This window comes from Hypomesus nipponensis, chromosome 3 (genome assembly GCF_054491055.1).
Source record: "Hypomesus nipponensis isolate SF chromosome 3, ASM5449105v1, whole genome shotgun sequence".
NCBI lineage: Eukaryota > Metazoa > Chordata > Actinopteri > Osmeriformes > Osmeridae > Hypomesus > Hypomesus nipponensis.
The window spans coordinates 11,671,937-11,691,718 of record NC_140363.1 but is presented as its reverse complement, the minus strand read 5'-3'; the positions used below and the strand labels follow the sequence as shown (position 1 = coordinate 11,691,718).

The 19,782-nt window shown below is 44.0% G+C and overlaps 1 protein-coding gene across 2 annotated transcripts in view; it reads left to right on the top strand.

Moving 5' to 3' along the window:
- Positions 1 to 1,539: 1,539 nt before the first annotated feature.
- Positions 1,540 to 19,782, top strand: part of LOC146299803 (palmitoyltransferase ZDHHC14-like) — a 40,659-nt gene continuing 22,416 nt past the window's right edge. Inside the window, exons 1-3 of one of the 2 annotated variants that reach the window (XM_084676190.1) lie at positions 1,540 to 2,190; positions 3,071 to 3,360; positions 15,504 to 15,664. In XM_084676190.1, the coding sequence (XP_084532316.1) occupies positions 3,119 to 3,360; positions 15,504 to 15,664 (403 nt within the window). In that variant the 5' untranslated portion in view covers positions 1,540 to 2,190; positions 3,071 to 3,118. The remainder of the gene's footprint in view (positions 2,191 to 3,070; positions 3,361 to 15,503; positions 15,665 to 19,782) is intronic. The other variant, XM_084676196.1, reaches the window with a different exon arrangement.

The following is a 19,782-nucleotide window of genomic DNA, read 5'->3' as shown; positions in this document are numbered from 1 at the left end:
TGACTGAAAAGTTACAAAGCTACCCTTCAAACTTATTGTGACCCTGCAGTTGGGGAGAGTTGTCCTTAGTTGAACTATCTCAACCTCAGTCCAACACAGCGACAGTGTTGGGAAACAGGGAATCCTACAGTTCAGACTATATTATGTGACACATGCCATGCAACTTGTTTATCTGTCTATAATCCCAATTCCCCTACATGTAGTAATATGTATACTTGAGTTGAATAAGGTCAATACCTCCAATATTGTTAGCAGCTTGATTATGAAGTGAGAGGGTTCAGACAAGGTTTAGTGCACTTTGGAGTCCCTACTCCTGATAGTGCCCTTCATTAAACTCCTGTATCTTCATGTTCGCTGTGTAGATAAAACCTCTCAATGTCAACCTCTGTCGTTATTTATTCATAGAATAAAACCCCTTAGATTTAGTTCCCTTCGTTTTCAGTTCCCTTTTAAACAGTTAATGTTCTCCCTTGTCCTTCCCAGACATAGTTGGGCAAATTCTCAAAATAAAGTCTATTTTAAGATGCCTTGATAATAGCATTCCAGATACTACGGTTGGCAAAACACAGACTCATTAGAAACTTGATTTAGGAATGATTAGGGAGGTTGCTTCTACTTATTCGGTGGAGTAATAGAATATGCGCTTGCCTGATTCCCTCCAAAACACCACTGAATTACTCACACTTCCAAACTGCTCTAAAGTGCAGTTGCTCATCCATTTTAAACAACTGTGCTGCCAGATTACAAATGAACGAGGGATTGCTACAGCTAAGAGGAAAGGAATGATTCAAATAGGGCTACTTGTACAACACTGTGCTTACTTACTCTAGATTGTGGCATTTAAATGTCTGTGTGGGTTGTAGTTGCACTGTAAAGCCCACACTTTTGCCACACATTTGGATGACTGGAGGATCACTGACTTTGACTAAGAGCCCACCACTGAAGAGGGCTTCCCACACACTGCAGCCTGTGAGAGGCTGAGTGAGGGCTGAGTCATAGTGCTGACAGGCAGCAGGCTGGCTGCCCCAGAGCTGAATGGCTGGACATCCTCTGCTCTGGCCCCCTCATGCCTCTCACCAGTGTTCTGTATGTGGGTGAATCAGTGGTCAAAAGAAGATTTGGCTCCACTGGCCTTCAGCACCACAGTACACAAGCAGAACCCTTGCGTGTGTTTGTAGATATACTGTATTTGGTGTCCAATGTCTAAGCATATGAGATCTGAATCATGAAACATTTAAGTATTGGCCAATATCTTGGTTTCAGACTCATGTTTGAAACCCTTCCTATTCTCTTGGATTGAGACTTTTCCTGTAAACCTTGACACAGACTAAAGGAGCACGAGGAGGGCTGGTTTGTAAATTGTGAGAGGGGGGCCAATTGACAGGTCGTCTATTCGTCAGTTTCATGACCAAAGCTTGCTCGTCACGAATTTGCATTCGGTCATGTCGAGACCCAGGCTGGGATGTGGGCATGTCCCATACCCACGTAATCTCAATGTTGAGTGCCGATGAGGAGTGCCGGATTTATTCAATATAAAGGGAAATGCTTACTGTCGCACTGAATAAGAGAGCATTTTTTAAATTCGTGATTTATGTAACCAAATCTTTTTTTTCCCAACAAAGATATAGTGAGCTGTTGAAATTAAGTTGCAGATGGTGTTAGAAGAAGGGGTGGAGCTCGGTTGTGACAAGAAGGGTTTGGTTTGGCTGCTCAATTTAAGTGTTGACGTTGTAGTTGCAACGAGCATGGCAATGTGAAGGTGGCATCCGTGCGAATGTATCTGAAAACTCTGGGGTATCTAGTTATGTTTCAGCAGCCTGTCTGAAAATGTTATCTGAGAACGTATCGGAATGAACGGGATATTTCAAGATATTTGCCTTCTATTTCACCACAGCGTCTTTCATTTGTATTTTCGTGTTGCGCGCGAGGCAGTCCAGTGAGTGTGTTCACGACAACAGCATGACTGGCTAGAAGGATGAAGATTCTATGAAAACCCGTCACGCAATTTGGTGTGATTTGTCCTTTTTATCGTTACATTTTTTTATATACACGCGAGGACTTTTTCACAGATACCAATCTTACGGATTTGGTAACCATTGAACTTCTAAGTAAAATGGTCATCTTGTTTTTGACCTCAACTCGCAATAATCCTGGTAACGAAAGGAATACGTGCCAACTGCCGACGTCTGGGTGAGCACCGTTCCGGAGAGAGTGTGTGAAGGAGAATGCTGGTGGTGGAAGGGATATCAGTCATCATCACTGACTGTTATAGCTAGGCTAGCTAGTTTACCGAAATAACGACGTTAGCTAATTTCAGCTAGTCCAGCTATCTGCCTGTTGTTTAATAAGAGTACTTTTTTGTTCACCACTTTAGCTGTATAACGGGTTACAGTAGTTACTGTACTAGTTAGCGTCATACTAGTATTCTAGAATACTAGTATGACGCTAACTAGTACAGTACTAGCGAGAGGAAAGTAGCCATTGCTAGCTCGTCACTTCTTAAGCTCATTTTTTGCTGGCTTCAATTCTTAGATAACCTAGCTTGCTAGCTACCTAGAGCTAGCTAACTACATTTACGTAGCAACAAAAATGGTTGGGCGCAAGTACACAGTGCCAACTTGATTTTGCCAGTGGTGAGACTACCTTAACCAACCTAAATAGAAAGAAAACACAATTAGAAAGTTGTGTCGGCCAGCAAGATGTCACCACATTGCCACCACAGAAATGTTACCCAGTTTAGCTAGTCTAGCAAGTTAGGTCACTAGCTAGTATAGTAGTGTATCAGTTTGTTGATGTAGCAAGTTGTTGGCTAACCAATTGCTAAACTTAAAGTGAGAGTGAGAAAGACCATCTTGACCGCTCGCTCAGAGCTTGGAAAAACAGTCTGGCTATGCAGAAGTGTGTTTGCTGGTTTATGACAGCTGTCAGAATACGGAACAAAACATAACTAAGATCACAAACATTGCTTGTGGATCAGATGATTTAGCTAAAGCTGCAATCGGAGAGGGATTGAAATATGATCATCTAGCCTTACTGATCCAACTACTATCTGCTATCGATTCTATTACAGTGGCGCTGCTGCATCAACTTTTGGGGATTTCACTAACCGTGACAATTGATGCATCTCGGGGTGTCTGAGTCTATGCGAGAGTGCGAGTACAGCCAGATAAGCACTCGCAGCTCAACCCCAATGGAGACACCTTTCAAGAAAAGTACTCCGAAGAGGAGAAAGTGGGAATCTTTTCCTGGTCGGAATAAGTTTTACTGCAATGGACGGATTATGATGGCCAGACAGACGGGGGTGTTCTACCTAACCCTCATACTTATTCTGCTTACAAGTGGACTCTTCTTCGCATTTGAGTAAGTATTTGTCTAGCTCACGTTTATACCAAGTCATGACGGTATGGTTCAACCTGTCAAGTGCTTAATGCTTGTTATTTTCCACACAAAGCTGTCAAATCTCCCTCATTTACTGACACTTGCAAACACATTTCCTGTGGGATTTTCAGAGCAAGCCATTAAAATGGATGGATATGTATATTGTTGGATTAACACTATAGCTATCCCCTTTTTAATTCTCCTTTAAAGCTGCAGCCCAGTAGTAATCCTGTTATACTGCTCCAGTTGAGCCAGTTAACAGTAACCCTTGCAACACATTGCTGACACAGTGACCTCTGACCTCTGCCGTGCCATCTTCTGAGATACTGACACAACCTATTGTCAAGGGTTGTTCTGTGAGTTCAGCAATGTTATAAAGCAATATTGCTTAAAATATCAAAAAAATGCACACATGGAGGATGCCAGGTGTTTCCTGATGATACTCCTCCTCTAGAGTTCAATTTCCTGAACCCTGCCCAGCAAGTGGTCCCATGGCCTGGTGTGTCGTCCTCTGTTTGTTTTGACTACAGTGGACAGTTCACAGGAACCCAGGACCACCACAGAGTCTCCAAAGCTCTCTGTTGTCCTGGCTCCTCTCCGTACCCTGACGCTAGCAGTCCTCAGGTGTCCTCTCCCCTCCCCATACCTTCACTCACAGCTGATGAGCTAGAGACTTGATCTGACAGGGAAACGGTCTGCGGTCCCACTAATGGGCTTTTGTTGTCATTAACTGTAATGTGTTTCGATCGGATGTGTTTTTTTTTTTTATATATATAAACGCTTGATTGTTGTCAGCACAACAGCATAGTTCTTATCCTTTAGTAGCATGTTGCAATGCTAGTACCACTTTTACATTTCCCCTTTTCAGATCATAGCCATCAGTATCAAGACACAAAATACTTTTTCTTAAAGGAATGTGAAGTTGTAGTGTTTGCTATAGTATTACCTACAGTGCTCTTTCGTAAGATTAAAAAGCCATTCGCTGTCTCAACACCCCTTCAAAGGCTCAGCTTGATTAGGTTATTGTATCCACTGTGGAGCATTTTCCTTTTTTCATTGAAGGGTAAGGTACAAAAAGTGTTGAGATCAGAAGAGTGGGAGAAGGGAGCCTGACACTAAGTAGCGAGCGAGGCAAATATCCTCATCCTTCTTGATTTCTCCCCCCATTTCTCATCTGGGAGATGCTCAGCTATGCATGCACAGTAAGCCCTCTTACCAAACATGTTAAACTCTGGTCTGTTTATTATTCCATTGGTTTCTTTCCAAGAAGCCCATATGTACTGTTGTTGCACATGTTGCCCCCACCACACACACACACACAAACTTTTGTATTTTAAGCTTAGTTGAAAGGCCAGATGTTGTTGTTTTTTTTACATTTTACCAAAACGATTAGTTATTGGCCTTAGAAATTAACTTGGTAATGAAAAGGAAAACTGAAGAATTATGCCTCATCTAACTTAACCTAGTGGGCATGACACTTCAGGAATTAATACACTGGCTGTGTGTGTGTGTGTGTGTCTGTCTGTGCGTGTCCCTGTGTGGATGTATCGAATGGGCCCTTTGTTAAACCAGCTTTCAGGCAAAGAAATGTAGACAAAAGAAAAATGAGCTGCAAGAATCTATAGAAAATCGGTCAGAACATGCAGCAACAAACCAGAGCACAGAGTAACAACTTCTGATTCAGTGCAGACAAGAATGGAACTGTTAGAATGCACTGCCTGACTGTTTGAGTCCCTTTCAACATTTAGATGGAGATCTCCATGGCTTGTTGCGCTGTTGTCATGATAAAGATCTGCAGATTGAAGGCTACATGTAGCATCTATACTGGTCTCACATGGTTGTGTGTGTATTTTTTTACCCTTGACTTTTGCACTGTACTGTTTATCCTTTTTGTCTATCCATATTTATCTGTCTCTATCTCTCTATATTAGGACATATTCCTGTTAGGAATGTTCCCATGTCTATTTACGATTTGATGCAGTCACCTGAGTGAGCAGGCAGACTGGGGCTCGACGTGGAATTGAGCTAAAACATGCTGAAATTCAGAGTGGTCTGGGCCTGCTAGACCATTATGCACTCAACTCTACGGGAATGAGGATGTTTATTGAACAAGTTGTAGACGAAGCTGATTAATGTTCCAAGTGGTTTGGGAGAGGGTGGCCAGACAGTGGCATGCTGCATCCTGGCACACACACACACCTTTTATTTATTCATTTTCTATCTTCATGCTCTCTTTTGCATCATTATCCCCATCTAGCTGGTAGCATCTGTGTCTTGGAGGGAATATTTTGTGAGTGTGTGCCTAGCTGCCTGGCTCTCTAGCTAGAGGCCCTTCATAAACCTCTTTAAGCATGTGATTAGGATCGACTAAAAGCTCAGCAGTTTTGCAAGTGAGTAAGCTTTACTGTGGAATAGGCAACACTGCAGAGACTTAACCAAGCTCTTTGAGACAGCTAAAGATGATTATGAACACAGACAATGCCTGAGAAAGGGAAGTGGGCAAAGGTTGGCAGGTCAAATCTGTTCCAGCACAAAACATAGACTCCACTGGAAAAACAGCGAAAGGCTTATATGACCTTGTCCACCCACATATCAGAAATAATGCCAATGCTTGTTCATTTGTTTACCTTTCCCTTGCTCATTGTGGTATATTGCACTGTCATTATGCAAATGACCCCTCTGAGCATTTGACTAATTTAGCCAAAAGCCACCAACCTTTTTTGCCAGTGACTGAACCATGATTAGCCTAAATGAAGTCAGTCACATTTAAATAAGGTTCGTTTTATGGGGTTAAACACAAACCAATTATTATTTAATGCTTCTATCCAACACAAGCATAGTCAGTCAGTGCATCAGCAAGGCTCAGCCTAACTAGGAGTTATGTTCAGGGCTGACTGTCCATGACTGCTATTCACAACAAGCCACTCACCCATCACCAGCCATAGGCAGTCAACCAGTCAACCAGCCTGTCACACATCATTTCCTTGCCTACCCATGTTCATTCACTTGGCTGTGGTTGTGTGTTTCATGTCCTGCTAGCAGGATATACCAGCAGAATATACACACAAGCAACTTTAGTTCTGCCAGACTTATTTTATTGTCCTGGGAATTACAGAAAAAAAAAAAATGTTGGTCCCAAATAGAAACATCAGAACAACACAGCCACCAGCGTGTGACCTGGCAATCTGCCCCATGGGTCTTAATGCAATCTAATAAGATAATAATGCAATTAAAAGTACTCCTCGAATCTATAGTATGAAAGCTAATGAATGTCCATAGCTAGAGGGCCACCAATGTGTTTAATGTTCTAAGCCTTAAGTAATTACTAGACTTTTCAGTAATGGTCCTTATCTCCCTCTGAAGGCAGACTCACTCTCTTAATCATTTTCATTTTGTCATGCAGCTTGTATATGCATCCAATTTTAATTCTGCTGTCCCCCCAAAAAAAACAAAAACAGCAGTGTGTGGTGGTAAGCCTTTGCCTTGTCTGGTGTGTGTTTGCCTCTCTTTGCCAGAACATAATCTGCCCTCGGGCTGATTCTCAGATGTCAGGACGAGCTTAAAAATGGCTCACTCCTTGTTTGACACGCTTTTTTATAGTAGATCAGAGGGTATTGATTGGCCCTAAAATGTTTTACAGCATAGTTCACTGGTTCCAGAAGGAGAATAAGTGGGAACTTTGGTGGCATTAGGATGTCACCGACGATGGGTTTAGCTGTGTGCATGCACTGCTACATAACCAACGGCAGCTCTGAATTATGAAAGGAACCAGCTTATCTCTTGAGCTGTAAGGTAAAAAAAGAAAGAAGATATAGTTAGGGGGGGGGGGGTCGGGGAGTGTTAAAGCTGTAGCCTTCTTTTGATAATTGCTGCTTTGAATGCTTTCCATGTAAGGAAAAGCTCATAGGCAGGCCTTGAGGAACCTGATTTAGGTAGGACATTTGGCTTAGGATGCCCCACAATGTTAGTAAACACATTCTCCTGGTTCACTGTGGAATCTGATTAAAAGGAAATACTCATACCTCGATACTCTTGTTAAGTGCACTTATTCAAGCCAACCCTGATTGACTTTTAATTGACTTCCTTCTTTTCCTGTTTCAAAAACTATTGCTTCCTACTAAAAACTGTTGTTTTTTGTTCAATATCCATATTGGCTGCTACCTGACAGCAGACTTGGGTTTGATTTAGCATCTATGACTTGTTGTGATGCCCTTTGACCTCCCTCATAGGACCCTCATACGTTCACTTAACTCAAAGCCCTGTTTCGTTGAGCCATCTTTAGTAGGAGGTTAAAGTTCATGTCTGTTGTTTGTGTTGGATCTGTCATCACTTAACTGTGTGCATATTGCTTAGGGGGTTAGACCCAGTTGTAGTTTCTTGATGGTTGGTCAAACTCTGAGGGTCAGATGTTTTTCTTAACATGAAGGCTCATTTAGCTGTTCTATAGAGACCATGCTGATCTGGAACAAAATGGTTTGTTCTAGGCTCTGCTACACTTCTGTGGAGCAGAGCTGTTAATGGGGACCTCATCTCACATGATGGTACCAGATACTGAGGCCTAGGCAGTGAAAGGCAGGAAACAGTCTTCCGGCAGTGCATTTACACTGGAGTTAAGATGTCAACATGAAGCCTAAACACCTTGTTTACGTCTGGGATACTGAATTGAAGTTTTAAAATTGAAAGTGATTGCAAACTCTGAAATCCAAATAAACTCCCTACCCATATGGTGTGCAGCAGTGGATAGCTGCACTGCCAGACTAGGCAGAACTGCCTTCATCTCGTCTAGATCCCAGGCGTTGGACTGTGGCTCAGTCAACTTTAATGATGATGGTGACGTTTACTGTTTAGCATAATAACATGTTTCTTCTCCCATAGAGGAACTTTTTCTAACTGCAGTACAGCACCCATTTGTGCAGTCACAATCTGTGCTGTGTGAAGAAAAACTGATGTATTAAAAACAATGAATTTGAGCTGATACTTAACTCAATGCTTCACATATTACTTGGAGTCAGATTCAGCTCCATATATACCTGTCTGTCTTTTCATTTCAGTTGAACACGATCCTGAGCTTGGTGTATTTCATGAGCATACAAGGTTTCCTTCTATTTCCACAGTATAGGGCAGCTCCCTTTCTTGGTCCCCATGGCAGTATCATTGCATTCTAGTGGTCCACTCATACAGTGAGTGGCATGTGCTATTGACCCTGTTGTAATTTCTCACTGCTTCTTGTAGTGCTGTATAAGGCTCCCAAAGGAAAACCACATACATACTATTGGTTACATATAGTGTCCTGTAGCTAGCTCTCTGTCGTAGATTGTTTTCATTCAGATCAAGAGATTCCGGGTTCAGATTGCCCCTGTAAGTTGCTTTAGGTAAAATGGTCCGTTAAAATAGTGAGAAGATGGGCCCAATGAAACATATATCATGTTAGTTTGAGGTTGTGAAATGTTAGTTGCAAGTACCCATGCAGAAAAATTTGAACCCACCCATTCTGTTACTTGGAAAAAAGAAATTGGGGGCACTTTTATATCCAGATTATGATTAGTCTATTGTTAACCATGTGGATTAGACCAATATAACTAAAAAGTACACTAATCCCAGCAAGTTAAAACCCGCCTCAGTCCTTTGTTAATTTGACAGGCCACAGTAATGAACACCACATTAAGCCCAAATCCCCTGGCCTTGCTAGTGTTGTTCATGTGGTCCACGCTGAACAGGCTAATGTTTTATGGAAGTAAGAAATTTCAAATTAGTGAGGCTTGATGGACCTAAACTAAAGCTGCCACATTCAATGTTGGTTTGCCTTACATAGTGCAAGCACAGAAGGCCTTCGACTGGCCTCTACAGGTGTTGCTTTTCTCTTTATGTGCCCAGCAGGCATAAGCACGTTGACCTCTGGGGTCTGGCTGGCTTTTTCTCTATGACACATGAGGCACATGACACATGAGGAACCATCCTCATCCTCACATAAGAATCGTTCCAAAACTGTAATTGGCCAGTGAGTGAGCTCACGAAAGGAAAGGTTGACCAAGAAAAATACTCACTTCAATGGACCTTTGCTATTCTTTAATGAACATATCAAGGCCGTACCAGATCCTCTCCTAATATATTTGGCCCATGTGAAGTTTGCTTATTTTGATATTCTTTGTTTTGATTTATTGGTAAAAGTTAGAACATTATCCCACGGTAGGACATTTCATTTGTATTCCCAGAGCACTCTGGTATAGAAACATTGTGCTGCTTCGAGACTTAGTCTATCTCCATTTCTTTTTTCATTACAAACCAAACTTAGTTGTTTGCGTCAGACAATGAATGTTGGGGATTACTGTTGATCTTATTTGAGCTATTCAGGGGATTGGAAAGTTTTCTCATTTTATCTTACTGTAAAGGCTCCAAAACATCTCATGTGGTGGGGTCGTAACCTCAAACCTAACCCCCCACCCCCAAAAGAAAAAGAAAAGTCCTGGAGATGGAAAACAGAGAAGGAGAGAAGAATGTTAAGACACAATAGAAGTTATAAAAAGACACCCCCACCCAAACCTCAAGCCAAACTGTCTCCCATTGCTGTAATGACTTCCATCTTATTTTGCCACATTTTCTGTATCAAAGCTAACAGACTTCAGGGACCTTTTTGTCCTTGATTTGATGGTTGTAATGGAAATTACTTAAATTAACTTCATCATGCAGCAGTTTTCATCTTGGTTTTGTTTTTTCTGTTTTTGTTTCCCCTCCAAATGAATGTTTATTTTTATTCAGTATTTATCCTAGTTGTTGTTGTTTCCTAGAGAGAACCACAGTGATTCTGAAATTTACCCTTTCTGACATTGAATAGGTTTAGCTCCATGGCAACAAACTGAGCTGAAGGAGAAGTCATTTTTACTGAAGCTCCTCACTATCAACATAAGCCTATGATTTTGTACAGGGAGAAAAAAAAAAGTACCACCAATGCAGTAGTGTCCGTGACCAAGGATTGACTGATGCCATCATGGAGGCCCCAGTTGTTTGTGACTAGATGAGCAGGCTTGTATCTTCATTGATCCGTGCCAGTGGGGAAGTGAAGGTCTGATGTATCCGACTGTGCCGTCCCTAATGGCCTCTGCATGGAAGCACTGTCTGTCTCCATGAGGCTGCCACTCCATCACACACAGGGACGGCTCCTCTTTATGGGGCAAGGGCCCCCTTCCAGTAAAAGAGCTGATGGAGACGGAGGTTGCCTTAATAACACTGCAGAACCATCTGTTATAAAATTTGGGCCAAGGATTCAGCTTCTTACAGTTAATGAAATGACACTTCGGAATATATTTTACTGTAGAAGACTGAGTATCTTGTTGTGTTTTTATTTTATTTTATATATTGCAATGAGCAGAAGATAATTAAATTAACTTAAACAAAAATAAAATAATCATGTCAGTGTTCCAGTTGTAGCCTATTTCATGTTTTTTTGTGTGAAAAAGTGTGGTCCATGGACAGCCTTAGCTAGGCCTATGCCTAATGTAAGTTAGGTTGTCACGTGGAGATGTCCTTCCTTGGAAGCAATTGTTGGAGCATTACTGAAAGCATGTTGTGGCTCAACCTGTCATGTTTCTATGAATTATGTGATGGCCTTGGAGCTTTAAGTGGACTGGGATTCCCTATTGAGCTACAAATGACAAGTATTGTATGTTGGTTTTATAATATTCATGTTTCATATTTTTCCTGGCCTATTCTCTGCATCATACAGCTGTACCTATAATTAAGTTGTCCATGTACTGTAACATGAAACTCCAGAACCATCGACCAGAAAACATTTCTGATGAATGTTCATTTTACACAGTTTACCCAAAAAGCATACAGAACTTGGAGACACGTATTTATTGTATCCCTCCCAAAATCTCTTCAAGTTTTGTAGGCCTGATTGATTGATTCATCAATACAATGTGTGACCAATTAGACTGAATGTTGGACAGATTGAATAGGCTTATGGAAATATCTTTACAAAGACTTGGGTTGATTTGTGTTTTTCTGGAGATTTGAAATTACTGTTTCAGTCTGCTATTTTAGACTTAATGGGCACCAGTAAACAGGCACAGCAGGGCATCAAAGACTGAGCCTCAAGTGAATCTGTTCACTTGTGTGCATTTGGGTAGAGGTTTTTTGGTTAAAATACTTCTATAAAGTGTCTTAGAAAATGTGGGTTTCTCTTTTCCTTCAGCTTGTGTTCTTAATGTAATTTCAGGCACCTGTACCCCCTCCCAAGGCTTTTCCACTCAATTCCTTCAAGTGAGACTAGCTCACCTTGAAATCAAATCATGGAATAAATAGCCACACCAAGTAAAGTAGTTTTAGGATTACGTTAATATGTAACCTAGAGAGGCTCAGATTAACATTTTTTAAATGTTGAGGGCTCAAACTCCACATACAGGATGTGTAAACCAGAGCTATGTCTAAACCAGAGCCGTGATGCAGGCCTTTCATTGTAGGAGTCTCTTTTGCAAAGTCTAAATGGACTGAAATGTACTTTGCTCTCTTTTTTGTTATTTTCCCTTTGGCAATCAAACCAAACAAGCTCAGCTAAAGAAAGGACATTCTCCTACTTCTTTAACACTAAACCGTGACTGAACAACCACATTTTTACCCATGTCTGTTTTCTGTCTTGAGCCTGTATAAAGACGATCATTCCGAACTGCTGTTTTTTCTTCATACATTGAAACAAGCACTCATTGAATCCACATGAGCTGCATAGTCTATAATTCATATTATGCAGATAAGACTAGTGCAAAACAAAAGCATAATTTTCAATTAAAATACCTCTACCAGAGGGAATACACATTTTGGGAGTGGGGGCTGAATTCTAATCCTTGGCCTGTGAGATGCAGTAATCAAGCTGGCCATGCTTGTCTGCCAAGTGAAGGCCTGGGTCAGTCCTGTTGAGGGGGGTGGGGATGGTGGTGGGGGAGGGGGGGGGGGGTGATGATATCAGGGAGATTGGCTGCTGATCTCTAGGTCCCTCCACCCCCGCCTTGGGGATTTAGCCCTGGTAATGAATTATAACTGTAGAGCAGGCCTCTGGACAGTCTTCCCAACATAATCCATCCCAGAGGGGGCTGAGGCCTTGTGCAGAAGAAGATGATCAGTACCAGGACCAACACTGACTGGGGTGATTGAAGGAGGACACTTTAGGGAACAGAGAACCACATCATTCTTGAGTCTTCAGACTGTGTAAGCTCACTACAGAACCCTGCAGTAGATCACAAGCAATCTTCTCCAGTTCTTCACAGTTATTGAATACTTGAGTATTTTTCAGCCTTTTCAGTCAGTTTTAAGAGAGCCAGACAAAGACTCATGGACGAACAGGGAAGATGGTGTTTGTTCTTGATCTAGCCATCTCCCCCCCCCCCCCCCTGCTGAGATGTTCCAGACAACAGGACATTGTTACCCCCCTCCTGATCCTTTCAGAATCAGAAAGGGATTTATTCGCCATGAAAATTTGCACAGACAAGGAATTTGCTTTGGCAGGAAGGTGCATACAATAAACATTTAGGAATCTTACATTTAAATATGTGGTCTAACTACTAAGGGTACATAAACTAGCAATACTAAGTGGGATAGAATTAAAATAACTTGTATTTTATTGTATGTTTTAAGTTCTATGTTTCCCCCCTTGAACAAGCCTCTCTTCCGGGCTGTTCTGTACTTGGTTGAGAACAAAGCAGGGTAGAACCATTCTACTCATTTACAAAATGCTGCAGTAGATACAGATCAATGTTCCCCCTGCCCGGGGCTCTGTTTGGCAGTGTCATTGTTATTAGTTTCAACATGAGGTGAATTAACCCAGATTCTAGTGCACTATGTCACCACTATAGGAGATAAGATCAGAGATCTGTTTGGTTCATGGTGATTGTGTAACATATAGACCTATGTGAGGACAGGTCACCTTTGGTCTTATCCAGGTCATCCTAAAGACCTTCTTATCCTTGTTTCCTCCCCTGTGTAAGGCCAGATTGCTCGCTATCCTACGAGACAAGTGTTTACTCTGCCTTGCAAAATAGACTCTGGCAGCCCTGGTATTAATACCCCCCACAGGATGCAGTGATCCCAATTGCACCAAGCCGGAATCAGCCCCACAGGCTGGGTATGCATGCCAGCATGCCAGGCAGATTGATCCATCTGAAATCTTATTTAATTTGATCCCAATTCTTAGGCAAAATGTCTGTCATAATGTATTTGTGAAAATGATACATTCTCATTCTATCAGAGAGCAGTCTCACAACTCTTTCAGTGTTGGATTATCCAGATATGGCCTCTTCGGTTCAATTCTGTATCCCTCCAGTCGAGCCAAAAGCCCGGAAATATCAGTCCATGAGATTGCTTGTCTGGTTTTCTGGTGGTGGTGGTGGCGATGGAGGTTCCTGGCACAGCTTGGTGAATGTGGATGCTCTCCCAGGGTGTTGCCATCTGGAGGGAGCGGGTGGAGTGATGATGGCCTTCATCGGCAGCTAGGCTACACCTGCTTGGTAACCTCTCCTGCTCCTGATGCCTGCTGCTAGACATCACATCAGTTAAATACAACGTGTTCCATTCTATTACAGGACGATGGCTTCACGAGTCCTTACTGGACTGAACAGAGACAGCACGAGGGCCCTCAAAGACCAGAACATGGCTCGCTGTCACTCTGTGTTTGAGAACATGTAGTTCACATCACAGGCTTCTAGGTGCTGACGTGTTCTCTGAAACCCAAGACCAGCAAAATGACCCACAGGGTTTCCCAGCCCCCCTTTCCTGAACATCACTTAGCCACACAAGCCGAACCATATGGTCTGTCGTTCTCTCTTTCGCCTGTTGTTAGAAACCAATCAGAGCAGGTTAGAGACAGTGCTACCCTCCTCTTATGATCTGTCATCTCTGTACTTGACATTGATTTTTAAAGCTACCATCAAAGAGGAAGTGCAGGTTAAGTGCCTTGTGAATGTCAGTAATGCTTGTACTCCAAGCGTAGCCATTTTTTTCGGCCTTGCCATTATAGTAATGGGATAATGGAGGCCTCTTTACCCCCTCTCTCTTTCCCCCTGCCCTCTTCCATGGCATCCAGCTTCACCATAAACAGCCTCTGTTGTCGTCTCCTCTCCGGGTGACACGCCGAGTCTGGGACATCACTTAAGCTTGTATTTCTGAATGGTGCATTTCAGGGCCACTTAGTGTCTTGATTGTGAGCATTGTGTTTTGATGGGTCCACTAGTGAGAGGGTACTATGTCTGACTGGGCTTCCAGGATATTCCTTGACAAAAGGGCTGTTTGGGCAGACATACCAGACTTGAACCCAAAAGTAGTCGCTCTGCCCCTGGATGATTTGGGACTCTGAGCCACATGTGGCTAAAGCATTGGGACTGTATGACTGTATAAGGACTGTGTTGGTGAAGCACATGGAGTCCACATGGTCTTTCATTTCCTCACACTCTCGGGGAATGTTGGCCCCTCCCCCCCCTCGCCTTGGCCCCTCGGCGGGCTAATCAAATCGGACGTGACGGTAGACCGCCCAATCAGATCTAATGTGATTAGGGTAATAAGCACCTGTGCAATCAGACCCCTAACGGGATTACGCTGCATTATCTGTCATTAGATCAGATTACAGGGTAGGGGAAACCCTGTGTGTGTGTGTGTGTGTGTGTGTGTGTGCAACTGTGCACGGGGGAGATTTCATCAGGCTACTGGTCATGAGTTTTAATAAACACTTATCAATATCTTAATTATATGCACTTCCAAGTTCCTGCTTTCTTGGCTCCCGCTGATGGACAGCTGTGAAAGAGCAGCGGGATCCTCACAGGCCTTGTGAGGCATGGAGCCTCGTTGAAGATGGGAATGGGGCTGCATCACTGCCAGTGATTCACTGTGTGTGTTTGGTATGCAGTAGGTTGTGCATGTGTTTAGTCAGTGGATCTCTGGGTAAACACAGCCCAGATAGGTTGACCTGTGCATCACAAATCACACAGGGTTTCATCACGCTGTGAGGCTGTAAAAACTTCACAATTTAATGAACCTCCCTCTTATCTCTTCCCTCCTTGTCTCCCTCCTCTTCTCTCTTCTTTTCTCCTTCCTCTCCTCTCTTCTTTTCTCCCTCCCTTTCTCTCCTTTCCCCCCCCCCCCCCCAGTTGTCCATACCTGTCGCAGACGCTGACGCCGGCCATCCCTGCGGTGGGGGCCATGCTGTTTGTGTTTGTGCTGGGCAGCCTCCTGAGGACCAGCTTCAGTGACCCCGGGGTTCTCCCCCGGGCCACCCCTGACGAAGCTGCCGACCTGGAGAGACAGATAGGTAAAGCTGCACTCTTTTATTACCTCATCATTTGACCTTCTCCCTCTCCAATCGCCCTTCTCTTTCACCCCTGCCTAACTGTCCTCTTCACCCCTCAGTGTCGCTGAGTACTATGTTGAAAACAACAGTGCCCGGTTCCACGAAATGATTGCTTTCCGTCGCCTCCTCTTTCACTTAGCCATTCCCTCTCTGTCTCTCTCTCTCTCTTTCTCTCTCTTTCTGTCTCTCTTTCTCTCTCTATGCCTTTCTCATTTTCCTGCTCTTCTCCTCTTTGATTCTCTCTCTGTTTAGACTTCTATTTCTCTCCATCTCCATGCACCCCCACTCTCCGCCCTCCCACCCCGCACGGTAAGCCTCTCAAGATGAGCCTAATCCGGCAGAGCTGCTCTTAGGAATGTGGACTGTGCATCAGCTGATCTGGGATGAGAGCGCTGGGTGAGGCTCTCCCCCCACCCTGACCGGGTGGGAACAGAGCCAAGTTGGATTTGAGGGAAGCTCAGTCTGAAGTGTTGTTTGGTATGGGGTACAAGGAATGTAGCCTATGGCTCATTCCAAATACATGTTTAAATGTGTTTGATTCTATATAGTTTTCCTTTATAGGATATTACGTCACTACGTATTACGATATTACATAGTTTCTTGGTGCTGCCTATCTTGGTGAGGATGCTCTTGGTAAAAAAATTACAAATCACAATGAGCCCTTTCTGGTTAAATGAAGGTAAAATTAATAAATACAAAGTATTGGTGGGCTAACCTCAGAGTGGCCAAAGACTTTGAACTCAGATTCAATGCGCTTTAAATGTTGAGTTTGCTGAACTTTTCGATATCCAGGCACTTACCATTTCCTAAATGATTTAACAGCTATGTATCCCACCTTCGAGTGCTGGTCGACCTCTGTAGCAGATAGGGATTCTCATCATTTGAGATTCCAAACGTTTGTCAACATTCTGCTTAGACTGCAGGCAAATAGGCTGAAGTAAACAAACATTGGATCCCGTTAATTAATCTTGTTAGTTGACTCCAAGGCTTTGTACGGAAAAGTAGAGTCTCTAGAGCTCCTGCTGTACCGCTGTACCGCTGTGCCAGTCATATGGGTAGATCATTGTTTTGGAGGATACAACACAAACAACAACAAAAAAGGAAAGAGTGAACATCATTGACCCAAATACCACAGCACCCCCACTGCGCCCCCATGGGCTTCTGTGCTCATTTCTCATTTGTAGAGCTAAATAGAAGATGCTTAGTTTGTAGTGCGCTAGTTAGTGTTTGTGTTGGTTGGTGCTCGCACTGACGTGTGTGTGTGTGTGTGTGTGTGTGTGCGCGTGCAGACGTGCATGAGAGATGTCCAGCATGGCCATGTGACCTCTTGACTGATGTCAGAGTTTGATGCTGCCCTCTGGATGAACTTTTTTTTTTGCATCTGCTGTGATGGTGATTACAATGATGGACAACTATCTCCCAGAATCCCAGTGTCTCTGCTAGCCTCTGCATTCTCTTGAGCAGAACAGGCCCCAAACCAACGCCTGCAGTCCAGGCCTGCAACAGTTCAATGTCAGTTCACTTAAGATGAGGTGGTTGGAATTGAAGCCTTCTGGCTGGACCACCCCCTTGGTAGAGCAAAACTTCAAGGCTTGAGACCCTCTCTGCTGCTGCCTGTATCTCCACCTCTCAGAGAAGGGAACCAGACATATCATCAAACACCTGTCAGAAATGTGAAGTTTGACCCTGCTGAGAGGGAAAGGTCATTGGCTTTATCCTTATCGGGCAGCCGTGTTAGAATCCACCTTTGTTCGCTCGCTTTCTAAACCCAATCCAGTTCCCTCCTGCCTCCTTTTCTCTCACTACCCTCCATCCCCTTCTCTCCTACGCTCTCTCCTCCAGCATTCTCCTCCAGCTCTTTCTTCCAGCTCTCTCCTCCAGCTCTCTCCTCCCTCTTGTTGTCCCCCTCCCACTCCTCCATCTGGCTCTCTGCTTGTCGTGCCCGCTGTGCTGGTTCCAGTCATGTCTATGCTGGTTGACGTGCGGAGCATCGGAGGCACATCTGTTTGCTCTTAGCCCCGATCCAGCCCTGTGACTTCAAGGAGGCACACTCATCTGCACCGGGCTCTCGGCCTCTCTTCCTCTCTCTTAGATGGGCTTGATCTCTCTCTGTCTCTCTGTCTGTCTGTCTGTCTGTCTCTGTTGCTATCTCTTTCTTTGTCAATTCATCCTCTCTCTCTCTACAGGAGTGTCAGAGAGTGCTGTGCCTCTCCCTCTCTCTATCTATCTATCTTTCCCCTCATCTTCTTGTGCTGTCTCCCTGTGTTTGTCTCTCGTTTGTGTCCTTAAGTGACCAAATGGAAGTCCTTCTCTCTAAAGACCAGCTCAAGTCAGGAGACGGTGACAGAGAGACCTACTTATGAGGGCTCCAGGGAGTGCCTCAAACTGTTATTGTGGAAAGACAGACTCTTAACCTCACAATACCATCATCAAACGTAATTACGGTTGCCTAAGCCAATTATAGCCAGAGGTAAACGTCTTAAACACACCAAGAATCATTCTTCTTTAAAAGCCGCAAAGAGGATATCTAAAAGAGCGCTTCCACAGGTGCAGTGTCTGGCCTACAGGGTCTTTTGTTTTAATAATCCCCACCCTCTTGTCCGCTTATGCAGTATAAAGGTTGGTCCAAGCCTCAGCTAGCATGTTTGCCAACTGTCATCATTTATAGGGTTGTAAGAATGGTAACCCAGCTTATGTCATATGCTGTTTGATGCTGTGAAAAAGTACTGACCAGTCTGGGTATGTGTGTATAAACTTGCCCAGAAAAATATGTGTCAAGACATATTTTATTGCAGTGTTTGTTTATTTATTTATGTATTCCCTTTTTCGTCATTTACAAGGCTATTTCCAGCCTGTCGTGTGAAGGCTTGCTATTATCTGAAGCGCCAGCCCTGTAAAAGAAACCTCCTGAATAATGCGTGCATGTTCTGGGGTGTTGGCAGATGCCTCGTTAAGCGTGGGATCGCCCGTCCGTACCTATGGCTGTGTTTTAACGGTTGTGAACCCAAGCAGTCCAAGGACAGGATGGAAGAGGAGAACCATTAAAGTGGTTGACTCACGGATCAGACTGCTTTGTAATCGTCAGTGTACTGGGGGGGGGGGGGGTCACAGTGGGTAGGAGAGACATAATGAGGAGTGTGTGTGTGTGTGTGTGTGTGAAAGGGGAGTGGGGAAAAGAGTACTGGATCCCTCGTGGCCTTGACGGCGTGAGGGGAGAGGAGGAATGCAGGCCAATGTTTTAGCATGCTGAGTTCTCCTTTGTATATGCTCTGGCTCGGTGGTCGGTCCCGATTTTAAGAAACACGACCAAGAGCCAAGCTTGTCCCGACAGTTTCATGTCCTCGCCTCCCCTCTCCCAGTTCAGAACTTGGTCTTGGTCATGGTTGTGTTTTGAGGTAAACGCACAGTCCCTGTGTGTGCACTGTTCAGTGTGGAAGAAGACACGGCTTGAAAGGCCGTGTCCTCGATGATCACACAGCCCTGACACTTTATGACCTATTTGAACTGCCCATGGTCATGAATAGATAATGTTGTTGTCATCCACTCTGAGTACTAGGGGCTCAACCTCCGTAACAGCATCGATCTGTTGATCAGCCCACACACTGTGAAGAGCACAGGGCAAAACAGCGTGCCCCCTCCCTACGGCAAGGGCCTGTCATCATGAGGGTGTGTGTGTGTGTGTGTTTTATATGAATGTGTGTGTACGGTTGACTCCGTCTGTGTCTATGTATGCGTGTGTGTGTACTGTCTGTGCGTGTGTTGTGGGCTGCATCTTTGTGTGTGTGTGATGTATACATGTTTCTGTATCGCTGCCCGCGTCTGTGTATGCCCATCGGAGGTAGACACACTGGCATCAGTCAGACAGGCGGTGCTAATGCCAGACAGACAAGACAGACAGTCCCAGTCATTACCCACACCGGTCCTCTCTCTCCTGCGCAGCGGGGGTGCGTGTGGGCCAGGCCCGTGAATGCCAGGCGGCCTTTCATACCGCTGCTAGCTAGGCTGGACTCCGGCGCAGGGAATAGATCTGGGTTGGTAATGGGAACATCAGGCTTGTGCAGGGTGCACTGACATTTAAG